The sequence below is a fragment of the Alligator mississippiensis genome, chromosome 4, assembly GCF_030867095.1.
Source record: "Alligator mississippiensis isolate rAllMis1 chromosome 4, rAllMis1, whole genome shotgun sequence".
Classification (NCBI taxonomy): Eukaryota; Metazoa; Chordata; order Crocodylia; family Alligatoridae; genus Alligator; species Alligator mississippiensis.
Window position 1 is genome coordinate 124258193 of NC_081827.1, and position 15556 is coordinate 124273748.

Below are 15556 nucleotides of genomic sequence, written 5' to 3' on the forward strand. Positions count from 1 at the left end.
AGCCCTGACAGAGGCGGCAATCTAGCAGGTCCTTGCTGGTATCCATTTCTGCAAATCCTGGGTGGAAGTATTGGTATTTCCTTAAAAATTCTCCTCAGTAATTATCTGCAACACATTGTCTTCCCAGGGGATACACAATGGAGAGCTATCGATTAATTCACTCTTTCTGTCACATAGTATGTTTTGGCAGGTGTAGGAAACAACTCAGTCCTGCAGCTTTGCATTGTATTTATTATGAAGAATCATAGGGCTCCTACAGATGTGTGGGGAGCCTGCTCTGATGTGCTGGAAAACCATTAATCGAATATGCTGGAGCATAGAAATTGACACGGTCCAGCAGCCTTCAATGTCACATGTATCAGCGTCCCTGTGCATCCCTGCATTGAAAAAATGGTGACGGAGTGCTTGGAAATAAAAGACATTCGATGACCTTTAGTTAAAAACATCCTGCCACCATTTTTTCAGTGCAGGGATGCACAGGCGCTTTTAATTAGTGTGGCTTGCTAATTAAAGCATCTGGCACCATGTCCCAGAGCACATGTAAAAATGCCCATAATTCTAGTTGGAAATGGCACATTTTAATGGGCACTTGATTACATAGACACTGTATTCATTTATATACATCTATTCTAGGTGTGTTCAGCCAGAGCTAAAATCTCTTGCAGTTGGTCTGTATGTACTCACCATGAGGGCCCTAGGTAAGAGAAATTAACTCTGACTACCTCTATGGCTTTAAATGGTGCCTCTTGGAAAACTGTAGAAGTCTAAAACAGTAAATTAATAAAATGTGGTAAATAACTGTTGTCATGATGTTCTATATTTCATATCAAAAGCTACATCAAATTAGGAAAGTCTGTTTTCATAGTTTGCTAAGGGTCAGATCAGTTAGGTTTGGACGTTCATAAGGAGGTCATCAAGCCTGTGCTCTTACAGGACAATAGTCTATAGTTAGAATATAAACTTGTTTGTAAGAGATGTTTATCTGCAAAAGAGTGCAAGATAATAGAGCTCCCACAATTGTTGTTTGACACAAGTTTGAAATCTTGATCCTGTTGAAGATCTTGTCAAAACTTGCATAGGATTCAACGAGCCCAAGATTCCACTCTAGGCGCGTCATCTTTTTAGAAGGTACAGAACAGTGTGGGGCAGAGCCAGCCAAAACATGGGATTCAAATGCCAAGTGTGCCCTTTGAAAAGGTAAAACCTGCACTAGTGATTAATCCTGACTCTTCCTAAGCATCTTTATAATGTGAACCACTTCACACAAAGATGGTTCTATGCATACCTGGCCCTTATTCTCATTCCATTTGAGTGACATACAAGATTCTCAATGCAAATACACCATATGTGGGCAGTTATATTAAAGAAATGGTTGTGTATTTTTAGCTGTCCTTAATGCTTTGTTCTATTTTGTATAAAATTATTGCATTGATTTTCAGTGAAATTCAGGCTCTTAAGTGGCTGAATCACAGCACCAGATGGCATGGTCCCAAGTATAGTTCTCAAAATACAATGAGAATCCAGTTCACTGCTGAGAACAGCAGTTCTTCTGCAAACTGTCAATGGTTTTGAGAAAGCAGTTTGGGAGTCATTGGGCTACTAAGTGCTGGAGGGGAGGCGGCGGGGGGCAGTGTTTGCAGGCTGGGAGCCTGGCCAAACTCTAATTATTGGACTAGGAGAACTGTGGTATTTCAAACAGAACCAATAAGGGCCCCCAGCTCACTCACCCTGAAACTCCCAATCCAGTATCTATAAAGGGAGTAAACAGTTCCCTGTACCCTATCACCCACCTACAGCAGTAGTGAATCATAGGACAAGTATTTGATGAGAAAGTGTGCTTCTCCATGTGACATCCTGAAGTTATTTTGCTTTTTTAATATTACAGCTGGAATTCCAGCCCCAGTTTATTTTGGTGCATTGATAGATAGGACTTGCTTGAAATGGGGAAGAGGAAGCTGTGGACAACGGGGCGCTTGTAGGATATATGATTCTAATGCATACAGGTACGTCAGATCAAAACACGAGGGGCCTTACTAACTTTCTTTCTACAGTAGATAATTTATTGCTTGAATACTGTGGCCATGGTAACCTAATGTTGGCCTCAACTTGATTTTAGGTCAGGACAGAATTTCAAACAAATAAATCTTGGGACAAAGTTGCAATGCCCCTGCTTATTTTTATAATGTTTATTAAGGCAAAACTCTCATTAATGTCAGTGAGAGTCCTTCTTGGATAATGTGTAAATTTCATAAATTTTGTGACCATTAAAAAAGCATAGTAATCATATGGATCACAAGCAAACTTCCAAACTCATGTGACTTATCAAAAACTAGTGTCTATTAGCAGGACTGCTAATTTTGTTTCATTAGCCACCTTTAAGATATGATCTCATAGGAAATAGTCCTATTGGGCAACTGAGAGCACTTTACCTATTTGCATATGTTGACAAGTGCAGGAAGCCACTTCCTCGTGAAGTTTTGCACTGAGAGGGGATTGTAGAGTAAAGTGTGTTAAGAATAACCAAAACCATTGGCCTGAAAAATACTCCACGTTATTTGTATTTTTCCTCACTCCCATTGGCTACAAAATTGCTAGGCATCTTTACAGAGCAGCCAGGCTAGAGACTTCAGGAAACTTATCTGCGCTGCAAGAGACCTGGCTCCAGAAGCCATTCTTGCCAGTCCTTTGAAAAAAATAATGTTGACTTTTGTGGTCTCTTTTCATAGGAAGGCATACCTGGGCCTAATAACAGGCCTGAGAGCACCATCCTACTTGATAGCTTTATTGTTTTTTTTGATGGTGAAGAAACATTATCAAGCCAAGGACTCCAAGCCCACTGAAAATGGAGGAAAAGAAGATATTCCTATGAGTGGAGAAACTAACTCAAAAAGCTGTGAATATTTGTCAGGTTCTTCTGATGCAGAAAAAGAATCCTATATTTAAAAAAAAAAAGTTTGAATCTATATAGCATGAATCAGGACAGCTTCTTGTAAAAACAGGTTATAGAATGTCATGAACAAAACAATAATGATGTTCAGAATGTTAAACCAGTAATTAAGCCATTACTAATGACAAGAGAAGCTAGGTACAAATGTGATTTATATTTAGCTGTGTTTATGAGCATTTTGCCTAATAACATACACTACAAATTTTATGAACAGACTCAAGCTATTAATAAATAATGAAGGAAACCCCAATTTGGCATGATTAATTGCAAGAGTTGTTGACAACTCTTTGGGACAGGGGCAGCAGGGGCAGCAGGATAATGCAGTTTTCTGTTTCACAGAAAACTGCATTATAAATACCATTCAAATCATAAGCATTCCCCCACCACACACATACCTGCCTGCTCTCCCCCACCCATGTTCTAGAATCAGTTGGTCTTCTACAAGAAGAATTGTAACTTTTTTACGATTCTATGTTGAGAGAAACCTTAAAATACAATAAGAGCTAGGTACAGACAGTCAAAAAGCCCAAAGCTGAATCAATTCAGTTTTTGCAGATTAGTCTAAACTGCACAGATTAAATTGAAACAGAAGTGAACAGACATTTATTTACCTTTCATTTAGGAAATGCAGCCATGTGCCTGCAGTGGCTCAGGCTAGAGGCCTGGAGCACTATAGCATGGCTCTCTGGCTGTGTGTTCACTTCCTCTTCCTGCTGCCCCTGAAGTATCTGGGATTTGCAGTCCAGAAGTATAGCAACAGGACTCTGCAGGGTTGTTCATCACTTCCTCTTTCTGCTTCCAAGTGACTCTGGAACTTGTAGTCCACACTTACAGCCAGCAGTAAGTTTGAGTGGGGGAAGGGGTGTTTAGACCCCCACCCTGGCCCCACACCCCAGCTGGGGTTTGCCTGGGGGGGCAGTCCCCACCCCCACTGTAGACTGGGCTGCATCCCCAGCTAAGCTTGTCTCCCCCTCACTCCCCGACTCCCCTGTCAACCAGCCCTCACTGCTCCAGCTAGGGAGCAGAGGGGCGGGGCCAGCCATGCTCTCTGGAGCAGACAGCACAGCCCAGCCCAGGCCTGGAAAGCATGATGGGATGCCGGGGGATTGTGATTTAACTTGAACGAGGAAGGGGTCTGGGACAGAAGTTTCATAAATCATTTTGACCCAAATCAGTTAAATCTGATACTACATTCAACCAGGTTTATCTTAAACCAGTTTCAGCCATTTTGAAACTGATTTATATGTACCATATAACTGGTTTATGTTCTGTTACAGGTTTAAACCTGTTTCTGATCATTTAAACTGTTTTATATGTAACTTCTGTCCCTAGCCATTGTGTTTCCAACAAAAATTCCATATCTATGCTAGGTATAAGTAGAGTTGCTTGGGAAGGGAATTTCCATTCTGCAAGGAATTTCAACATTTCTTTTCATCCCAAATCATAAGAAAAAGAATGGCAAGATTTACTATAAACCAAAATTTCTAAACAGTGGTGTAACTAGGGGAAGGTGACTGAGGCAACCAGGTGCAGAATTGGCAGGCAGGAGGGTGAAAGAAAATGGCTGCTGGTGGCGTTGTGGTAACTGGAAGTTGCTGCTGTCCCTGTGGTCTGGGTACCAAGCTATGTCACTGTACTGCTGCTCTGAAATATTTTTGACACCTTGCAACAACATTACTGGAATGTTTCATTGCAATATCACATTGATTTTGTTAGGATATGATCAGACATGCTTTAAGTGTCAAAATGATAAAGTCAAACTGGAATGTTTTGACTTTATCAACATGTGCATTCCTAACTGATTGAAGGTTGCCTATTTTATCCAAAGGAAATGATTCCACCTTAACATCAGAATGAATTGCTTCAATTGTATCCCACTGATAATTTCAATAACAGTTCCCATATGTTCCCATTGTGCTTGTTTAGTTGAATAAGTAGTTTCCAATGGTAAACAGTTCTACTGGAGGAAACATTTTCATCAGCTTTAAGTAGTATCTGATTTTGCTATAACTAAAATTATGTTTTGTTTTTGCTATTCACACTTTGTGGTTGCTATATTTGGCAGGACTTTGTATATACGGTTTCATTGCTTCTGCTGTAACTCACTTTTTTTCTTTATTAACTAGGCTTCTCTAGTCCATGAGGTATAATAATGCAGCAGTCCTGAGTTTAGAGGAGCTAAGTGGTCCTGGTTCCCTCATACCAGCCTGTTTTCTGAATGCCTAGAGAATTCTTCTGGTCTGTGCTGTAGTGGGGAATTTTTCAGCTAGGCTATGAATACAAGTTAGGCCCACTATACAAGGCTGTTTGCATTGCGTGTATACGACATCCTACCCAAGCCATTGAGAGAGATGCTGAGAACATTGGGTCTATCCTACAAACCTGTAATTCCAAGAAAGGCCACAGTGAGTTTGAAGTGATAAAACCTGCCAGGTTTGGCCTGGCTAGTAGGGGAACAGAGGTCTGTGTTAACTTGTCCGGGAAGAGGTAAATACTGTGAGGTGTACAGTGAATATAAGTGCCCAGCTCAACCCTCAGTGACATATTACAGAGTGGCAGACCAGCTGTACCCAGGAATTGCACAACTGACTTGAGACCCCTCCAGAAAAAAAGAAAAATGAAATTATAACAGGAGAGAGAGAAGGACAGAAGCCATACTTCCTCCTCTTACAAATATTTTAAATCTTCATTTTCAGAAGCTGTTATTAAAATAAGACATTGATCTGTGGATGCAATTCTGAAAACACCGAAGTAAAAGTTAATGAGACTTGTGTTCTAATTCATTTAGAGGTTTTCTAAATCCCATCCCACTTCAAAAAAAAATCCTGTTGAAAACTTACCACAATTTACTAATGTTACAAGCAAAAAAAAAAGAGATCATATTCCAAATATTCAAGCTAGAAAAGGTGAAGAGGAATGGCACCTAGGATGATCAGGGGAACAGAGACCCTATCTTATGAGACATAGCTAAGAGAGTTTGGTTAGTTTTGGAAGGGTGAGAGGGGATAGGTTTGATCTCAAAGAAAAAGAGGAGTTAGTAAAGCAAAAGGACAATGTTAGCACAAGAAAAAAGTGATGTAACCTGGCCCCAAATACCTTTTTGATAAAGTTAGAACGTTTCTAAACATCATAGTACAGACATTCTGGAATAGCCTTCAAATACAAGTGGTAGAAGCATGTCACCTAACTGGCTTAAAGACAGTCCTTTTAATAAATTTAGCAAGCTCTATGTGGTATGGCAGGGGATTGGATTTAATGACCTAGGTAGATGTATTCCAATGCTATTCTCCCATGATATTCTTAATTCAGTTCTATAGCAGCGCAGTGCAAATTTATTCCTGTTTGAGTTCAGTGGGACTGCATATGAAAAAAATTATAATTTAGCATGAATAAAAGTAACTGCAAGCTTCTGAGAGCTCAGTACTTTTGAACATAAGGCCTCATAGTCAGGAGTCTGATTATGGACTTGAGGACCTATTTGTTTGATGTTTTGGAAATCCTGCTTGGTTTCATCTTCACATCTCTGAAGTTCAGCTGTTTTATTAACCTTTTTTTTTTCTTTTGAAGATGGATAACATGAACATTGTCAAATGAGTCTCAATGGTAGCCTTTTATAAAAATCGTATGTAAATAATCCATTAAAGTGGTCTGTTAAATAAAAACAATATTTTCAATTTTACATTGGCTTTGTTTTCCATAAAATTTGAACTATTTTATTGTGATGGCAGAGTAGATTTGCCCCTTATAAACTAATAAAAAAGTGTGTGTGTGTGTGAGAGAGAGAGACAGAGAGAGAAGGCAGAGTAGATTTGTCCCTTATAGACTAATCAAAGTGCGTGTGTGTATAGCTTTTGTAAGTGAAGGCTCACTTCCTCAGTTCCTATGAAAGGATGTGTAGGAAGTCCTTGTGTAGACTGATTGCAGTCCACTTCATTCAGCTGAGCATAGTGCTATCCATGAGCAAAGAACTGTAGTTAACTATGTAAGTTTGACAGCATTTTGAAATGACCATTGTTGTTATACTGTTCAAAAACCAGTAGAGGGCACCCAAAGAGAAAATGTTAACTACCTGATGATAGCAGGCCAAGCCTAGTCTATTTGTCATGTAACAAATCCTATCTGTCAAGTTTTAAGAGAAGCTGACTGCCAGATCACTTGGACTGAATGCACAATGCTTTTTTTGAAACCTGGCAAAAATCAGGAGCTACCATAAGCTCAGATCTTTGTTTGGATCTGTGTATTATTTAGCAGACTGTCAAATTAGCTTTTATATATGACCATAGGATTCAATCCTCTTAAAACCAGGAAGGTTCAGCGAGCATTCACTTCTAACCCAACCTCAAAGCCCTGAAACTTCCCCACCTTTAGAACTCACAGAACTGGATCCCAAGACCAGGCACTGACAGACCTTTTTCCCTCTGCTCTAATTTCCATCAGCATTTTTATTTGGATGATTTCATACAATAGAATGAAACAAAGATGTAAATAAATTACTAATGTAGTGTGCCACACATATAATGTACCACACGCAATTCAATATTTGGATGTTTTATTACCAATGAGGCTATTTGCTAAACAATTTTCCCAAAATGATTTAAAGTGTTGGAAATGTTGTAATTTATAATGTCATCCTTAGGTTTGAGTGTTAGTTAGTTGTGTCCCCCTCATAGCTTCTGTTTCACACTGTATACATGGCTCAGGAACGTAATGCTGCCTGCATTTAGGGTTGGTTTTTATAAGGTGTTTATATGCCTACAAGATGCAGATAGATGCCTCCTGGGATTTTCAAAGGTGCCTCAGTTTCTAATATCAGTGATTTCAAAGGCACCATGAAGTACTTCTGAAAATTCCACTAGATGCTTGCATTTCCTTTTAGGTGTTTAAATAACCAAATAAATCTGATCCCAAATTCACATTTTCAAGGTTTGGTTTGGCTAGACTGTGTTTTGGTTTTTGTTGCCTTTTTTTTGTATCCATAAGGGCTACAAAAGTCTTGTTGTTTTAAATTAGAAGCTGGACCCCGCTTTTGTACACATTTGTAGCAGTGCGTGAAATCTGTGGCAAATTCCTCACGTGTAGAACCAGATGGGCAGAACTGGATAGGAGCTGAATCAAGAATTACAAGTGTTGTGCAAGATCTGTTGATCTGTAATAACTCATTAAAGTATTAATAAGAAGAACTGAGGGAGGCAAAGGGAGTATTTTCCAAGGGAAACATGACTAGCTTGTAGATGTATGGCAGTGGGTGTGGGCCATTCCATTCAACTCAATTACTACATCTATGTACACGTTCCTTCTCCAGATCGCTTTTGCAGATCTTTTGACAATAGGGCTGTGCAAAACAGCACCATTTCATTTCAACTTCTGTTTTGATGGGACAGTGTTTCATTTAGAGTTTTGTTTAGTTTTGAAAGCACTGTTATGTTTCAAAAAACTGTTTTGCTGTTTCGATGTTTCGCCCATAGGCTATAATGGGGAAGCATGAAACTGTCTGTAACTTTGTCACAGTTTGGCAGATTTGGATGAAAACAGCAGGGATAGTAGATCCTTCTGAGAGCATGATGCCTGCCTTGCTTCAAGGAGATCAGTGTAGGGGCTTCTGGGAAACTGCACCTCAAAGTCTTGAAAGCACAACTCATGTCACTTGTAAGTGTGAAGGCACAGTGGGGTGAAAACAGCAGGCATGGTAGCCCCTGCTGAAGCCATGAAGGCTGCCAGGTTTCAAGGAGATAAGTGCAGGGGGTTCTGGGAAATTGCACAGCAGATTCAGGCTGGATATCAGAAGGCACTACTTCAAAGTCAGGGCGACTAGGATCTGGAACAAACTTCCAAGGGAAGTGGTCCTCACTCCTACCCTGGGGGTGTTTCAGAGGAGGCTAGATAGACACCTTGCCGGGGTTGTCTGACCCCAGCATTCTTTCCTGCCTGTGGCAGGGGGTCGTACTTGATGATCTGCTCAGGTTCCTTCCGACCCTACTAACTATGAAACTATGACAAGCAAAACTCATGATGTGTGTCTTTGTGTGTGTGTTAAGACACGCCTTCACTGGTGCTGGGGCCTCTACACAATATGGTAGTGTACCCCAATGAGGCCTCCTCCTCCCCTACAGCCTCATCCCAGTCCACTACTTTAAATAACAACTGGTAGCAACTTAGTAAAAAGCACAGTAGCACCAGCAGCATCTCAGGCAGCTGAACTGTGAGACTACAGGAGAGGAAAGCCCTTCTTTCCTCTCCTGCAGGAGTTTCTTCTCCAGCAGCTGCCAGAGAACTGTCCCTGCCAGCCCCAGCCCTTAGATGTGCCCAGGGCCCGTCATCCTTCCGGTCAGCTGACCAGGGACAAGTGCTAGGGGTGTTGGTCTGAGGACATGCCACTGGCAGAGAAGGTTCTTTGGGTCAATCTGGTATCTTTTAGTAGACCAACTGAATAGTTAGAGAAATATATCTTAGCAAGGTTTCAAGTTGAAAAACCCTTGGTCAGGCTGAGGAAGCACATGCGGTTGGTGTGTGTGCTCTTCCTGGATGGAAGGAATAGTAAAGAAGCCAGAGGCTGGCATGCAATGCAGGCAAGAAAGCCAGTCAGTGACAATGGAAATGGAGGCATCAGGGAGTGAGGGACATGCTAGAATATGGGGGGAAGCAGTGCAGGTAAAAGTGCAGAGTTCCCTAGGGAGTCAGATGTCAGGCAGGCTGCAGTGTCAGAATTCCAATGTCTATACTGAGTCCATGCATTTCTGTACCTACTACCTAGGAGGTAGGTGAAGTGCAGTTCATAGGCTTATCTGTGAAAAGAAGTTAATAAATTCAAACAAGCACTGAACCTCGCTAACCTCATTACCAGAAACCAACTTCCTACAGCCCAAAACACACTGAATGGATCAAGGTCATGCCGTGACAAGACATGCAAAACCTGCCAACAATATCTCCAGTATAGAGATGTCTTCACAATACAATGCATATCTCCATCAGGGCACGGAAAATACATGGAGACACCAAGCAACAACTGCACACCATAATAAGCACACACTGAAAATCTATCAAAAACAACAATGGAACACCACCTGTCTCCGATCTCTCAGGCCTAATCCTCAAAGGGAATTTACATGTGTGGATGCTGCAATTTCCCCCTCCTCAGCAGGCAGAGGCACAGCAACAGGAGGAGCAGACTCAGCTGAGCTGCTTGCCTGTGCAACCTCTACCTCAACCTCCTCTGAAGTGCCTTCTCAGGAAGGAGACCTGGCTTTAGGGGAAACCTGAGAAGTGTGGAGCACAAACTCAGATGATTCCCCCTCCTTCCCCAGAATTTCCCTCGCTAGGGCACTGAGATCCAGCTCCAGCTCTTCCTCTGGCACTGGAAGGCTCAGCATGGGAAGTGAAATGGGGGTGGAGGAGACTGTCATGCTGGTTCTGCTGCTTGTTGTCATGGTCGTTGTGGTGGGGGTTATGGCTGGTGCTCTTGGAGGAGATGCAGACTCAGGCACAGGTAGTGGTACTGGCACTGCTCCACTCTCCTTGCTGCCTGTACTAGTAGAAGCCTCATATCTGCTTGTTGTAGCAAGGAGGCTGCGTATCAGTTTGGGGGGTGGGAGGAACTTACACCTCTCCCTCTACCCGCTCATCTGCCCTTCCCTGAAGGCTTGCCAGCTGCCTCTCCAGCACACTTCATGGTGCATTTCATAGTGTCCTGTCTTTGCCTTGTTGTGCTGGAAAATCTGTCTCTTCTTCTGTAATATTATCTATCTGATTTATGCAATATATGTAGATATTAAGACAATTGCATGTATGTGTATTTATGTAATGTATGTATGTATTTATGTAATAAATACAATAAAAATATATAAATGTATGTATGTATCTTCCTATATACATTCTATATTACAATATGCAATATAACTATGCTGTGCTTCCCTACACAGTGAATGGAATGCACATTGTGAGAGAAAGCACAGATTTGACAAGAATCAAAATAGACTAAACAAAAAGAGGATTTGGGGGGAGGAATAAATTAAAAGGACTCAATCAATGAATATAATAATAAAATAAAAGGGTATACAAAGAAAGCAAAAGGTATTGTGGAATCCCACTTGCTAGGCTAGCAAGTAGGAAATCAGTAGTAGTAGCCTTTGTTGTCTAACGCTGCCGAGCTTCTGGAAGATAACTCAGTAACTGACCCGAAGTCAGAAAGCAAGCCAGTTCAAACAATGCTGCCTTTTATGCTGTTTTTCCATCCCTCCCCCAGAGCACCAGGATTGGAAGGGACCTCAGGGAAAGATCACAGTCACTGGCCAGCTATACAATCAATGTCAAAGCAGTTCATTCCCTCTTTTTCCCCTCCCTCTCCTTACTTTCTGTTTCCCTGCAGGCAAGCCCAGCTTCAAAACTTGAAACATTTCAAAACTTTCAAAACATTTTGACTGCCCTCGTTTTGCTTCGAAGCTGTTTCAAAACCTTTCGTTTAATTTTGATTTCACTGTTTTGAGCTCAAAACAAGTTGAAACAGCGTTGAAATGAAACAGCTAGAGAAATTTCACGCTGCCCTAGTAAGAATGCCTTCTAGAACCTGAAATGATGAGCCATCTTCCTTTGCTATTAAACTTCAAAATAAGTTTTCTTCTAAGTGTAATCCTTGAACTTTCATTGAAGATATCAGTATTGTATCTTGATTTAAGGAACATACTATTCTCAGTAATGACTAAGCCAAGATTTTACTGAGACACTATAAGCTCAAATCTTTCAATCCATGAAAACATTTATTTCATGCAAAACTTAAAATTCATTGGTCTCAAGTAAAAACCAAAACTCTGCATTAGAAACAAATGTGGAGAAGGAAGAGAGAATGAAAACTAAATGAAAGGGATCTGGAGTGTTGCAGAATTTGAAGTGCTATTTTTTTTTTTTTTTTACTGTAACTTTTGCTAAAAGGAGCCATAAAGTTTTTGCCTTAATTAACTGTGCACACTTTTAAACCTGGCACTTTTATCATGGCTTCAAAAATTTATGTATTTGCCTTTCTACAACACTGCGGACTTTTTAAACCAGATTGATAAGGCTTGTTTTACCAAAGCAAATATTAATTTTGTTGTCTTAACCATGCCCTGAATTGTTAAGGTTTTCAAGATTTTGATTTTTTTAATTAAAATTTTATTTCAGTAACTCTTGACACTCATGTCATGAGCTCTCAAGAATCAACAGAAAAAGCAGTTTCCTTTGCAGAGAGAGCATTAACAATACATTTCCCCATCCTTCTTTCCCCAGCTGTTTCCTTGTAGCAAAACTGGGGGTGGGTGAGCAGAGCCTTAGTTATGCCTTTGCTGTTTCCCCTTTCTTCTGTCAATCTGCTTGTGGGTAGAGTTAAGCTGCCATTGAGTAAGTGTACCTGTGGCTATTCAACAACCCAAAGTGACTCATGGATATTACCAGTTCTCAGAATATTTCCTTAGACTAGCAGAGGAATCGGTGATAGGGGAGAGAATGCATATTTTTTCTGACTGCACCATCTTAGCTTACGCTAATCATAAAGACTGACTCATTCAGAAAAGCAAAAAGCCTGGGTACAAAATACAGGTAACAAAAGCAGATCTCATTTTGCCTTGCTACAATACCAACACTGTGACAAGGACAACAGAAACCGTCTTGTCACCTACAGGAGCCACCTTGAGTACCCTGGCAACATCATTAATGACTTCCATCCCCACCTAGAAATGATGACCATCTTATTGCTGTAACCTGAGTGGTACTCCAAGATGTACCCCCTTTCCAATTGAAGAAATCAGAGCAGGTGCATGGGCACTGTGGGAGGTGTAGGGACCCTCCTTCCCCTATAGAGCAGAGCCAGATCGCCAATGGGGACTTAAGCATACACCTTTTAATGAGAGAAACAGTGGTGGGAACATAACATATATAAAGCAGGGGGTATAGGGGACACTACAATACTCCAAGGGGACAAGATTCAATAAAGTTAGGCATTCACATTCATAGACAGTTAACAAAAGACAGGTTTAACAAAGTATAAAATGCTAACAATGCAACAAACAATAGTGGTTGACAAAATATAAAGTGCGTAAAATACAAAATGCCAAACAACAAGAGATATGAGAGACAGGTATCTGATTGGGGGAAGAGGGAAAACACTGATAAGAATTTCTTCTCCCAGTCACTTTACTTAGCCTACTTGACCTAGCCAGGAACTGAACTCAGATCTCCCACATGGAAGGCAGAAACTCTACACACAGCCACCACTGTGGGATTGCGCTAGGCTGTAAGGGCTTTTGAACTTCTGGGAGCCCCTGCCTCATGTTGAGCTGCCCTGCCTCTTGCTGGAGAACCAGAAATAGAGCTGGGAGCCTCTTGGGTCCCTGCACAGCCTCTTGTTGGAGCCAGATGGGGAACCTCTCCTGCCTCGGAAAGAGTCACGGCCTCTTGCTGGGGATCCTGGAGCCCAGTAGGGAGCCTCTCCTGCTGGCTACATGCTGTACTGTTGAGAGTTCAACTACTGCATGTGGATCCTGCTCCTTCTGGCTTTTCTGGGGCAACTGCTCCTGCCCTGATGGGCCAGATCTTGCCAGCTCTTTGAAACTCCTTCCTCGTTGTCCCTCCCTGATCTGTCTGAGTCAGCTGTGCTGCCCATTTTATCCCCCTCTGGGTAACCCAAGGGGACAATCAGGGGACATGGAGGGTGAGTCTCCAGGGCCTGATTGGTGAGGAAAGGGAATCCCAAGCCCTCCAATCATTTTTTACCCTTTCAAAACGCCTGGGCCAAATCACTACCAGCTGGCCCGTCACATTGCCCTGGATTATAGGCAACCCTGCAACTTCAAGACACCTCTCTCCAGCAACAGACTACCTAACTCCAGTTCCCACTAAGCCACCAGATGCCAGCTGTGCCCCCTCATCAACACAGACCACATCATCACTGAACCAAACAACACAGATTACAATAGCTGAGGGTCATTCACCTGCTTCTCTACCAATGTTATATATGCCATTACTTGCTTTGTGCTATATAGTTAAATACAGCTTTGTTCAATTTCTTAAATAAGTTGTAAAAACAAAAGGAAGGCTGTAAAATAAGATGAAAACAGAACGGCAATAAGCAGTACTTGAAGATGGTAAAGAGACAAGATATTCTTGCTTCCAGAAACTGTAATTTTTATAAGAACATAAATCCCAACTCATTGTCACCTTTCAGCACCATGGAAACCGCATGAACTTGCCCAGGGAAAGGTGAATGTATTAAGAACCATAGTGAGTGGTAGTGCTAAACTCAACCTGCACAACTAGATTAGATTGGTTGTGGCAAGCCCAAGCACCCTATAAATTGCTCTGCTGAGTGGAACTAGAAACCATCTGTGAAAAGGAAACAGCAACATGTAGCAGGTGAGATGGAGAAGGAAGTAGGCATAGGGTTCCCTTGTTGCATAGTGTTTCCCAAATTAAACGGCAGCTGAATTCAGGTAAAATCTATAGGACAGAATTCCGATAAACAACAAGCCGCTCTTGGCTCCTAGCGTAGCAAAACCCCCAGTTTTTTTTTGTTTGTTTGTTTGTTTTTTGTATTTATTTTAAATGCATTCCCTCCCCTTCCCCAACCATTTCTGACCTTTTCTCTCCCTCTCTTTTCCCTATAGATAAATAAAAGTAAGCTAAGATGTAGGATAAGCTTTAAACATTTTTATTTTGGTAGCAAGTTTTTGGTTTGGATATCCACTGTTTTATATTGTATTATTATTAGGTTTGTATTGATTTTTTACTGTTGTATATTGTATTATTTTATTATCATTTTTGTATCGGTTTTTATTGTTTGTTTATATGGATATTGTATGGTTTAGGCCTGTGTTTGTAAGTGAACCAAAGTCATGTCAAGTTTCCTTTTTTTCTTTTTTATTTCAAACCTCCATCTTCTGTCCTCTGCCTGGGCATCCCATATTGCAACTGTATGAGTCACATACCCCCTCCCATGTAAATTGGTTTCCTGATGGATGAGTGTGATTGAAAATGATTGAAATACAATGATAGCAGGCCTCTACTGAATGGCCTGTAATGACTGGGCCATCACCTCGCATTGATTCACCCAGGAACCATGGACCTTATCCAGGAACAGAGACAAGACCAGCATTTGAAAGACAAAAGACCCTGCAAAACTAGCAACTTTCACCATTACAGACACCCAAAACTGCACATCCCTGCATGGAGCGCACATGCTCAGTACACCAGGAGCTGACCCTTGCCTGGGCATGCCTCCTGTTACTAGGGTTACACAAGGTCTGCCCCTATAAAAAGGGGCAGTGATGACGGACCCAGTGGGACACCCTCTCCATCTGGACCAGCACCATACCACACTACCTATCCACCCAGAGGCCCTGCCGGCGACCCCCCTCTGGACAACACCTACTGGACAAGGACCCCTTTCCAGCCGGACAAGGACCCCTTTCCAGCCTGGATAGGTAGATATTACCTGCACACCACCTCCTCCAATTTGGACTCTCTCTCTCTCCTCCTGCACTTCAGTGGACTTCAGCCCCTGCACCAAGCCTCTCTAACCCCTGCTGCCATTCTGTGTGTGTGGGGGGGGGCACAAGGGAACCAATTTGACATTGTGTCACCATCTCC

The 15556-nt window shown here is 41.7% G+C and overlaps 2 protein-coding genes across 6 annotated transcripts in view; one reads left to right on the top strand and one right to left on the bottom strand.

Annotated features, from left to right (window-relative positions):
- Positions 1-6626, top strand: part of LOC102561018 (solute carrier organic anion transporter family member 1C1) — a 40087-nt gene extending 33461 nt beyond the window's left edge. For 2 of the 4 annotated variants that reach the window (XM_059726556.1, XM_059726557.1), the window contains 3 exons: positions 634-698; positions 1886-2003; positions 2727-6626. In XM_059726556.1, the coding sequence (XP_059582539.1) occupies positions 634-698; positions 1886-2003; positions 2727-2943 (400 nt within the window). In that variant the 3' untranslated portion in view covers positions 2944-6626. Of the gene's footprint in view, positions 1-633; positions 699-1079; positions 1813-1885; positions 2004-2726 lie in introns of those variants that run through there. The other 2 variants (XR_009461825.1, XM_059726558.1) reach the window with 2 other exon arrangements.
- LOC102564832 (solute carrier organic anion transporter family member 1C1) overlaps positions 1-15556 on the bottom strand; it is a 91678-nt gene that overhangs the window by 7310 nt on the left and 68812 nt on the right. The window lies entirely within an intron of this gene.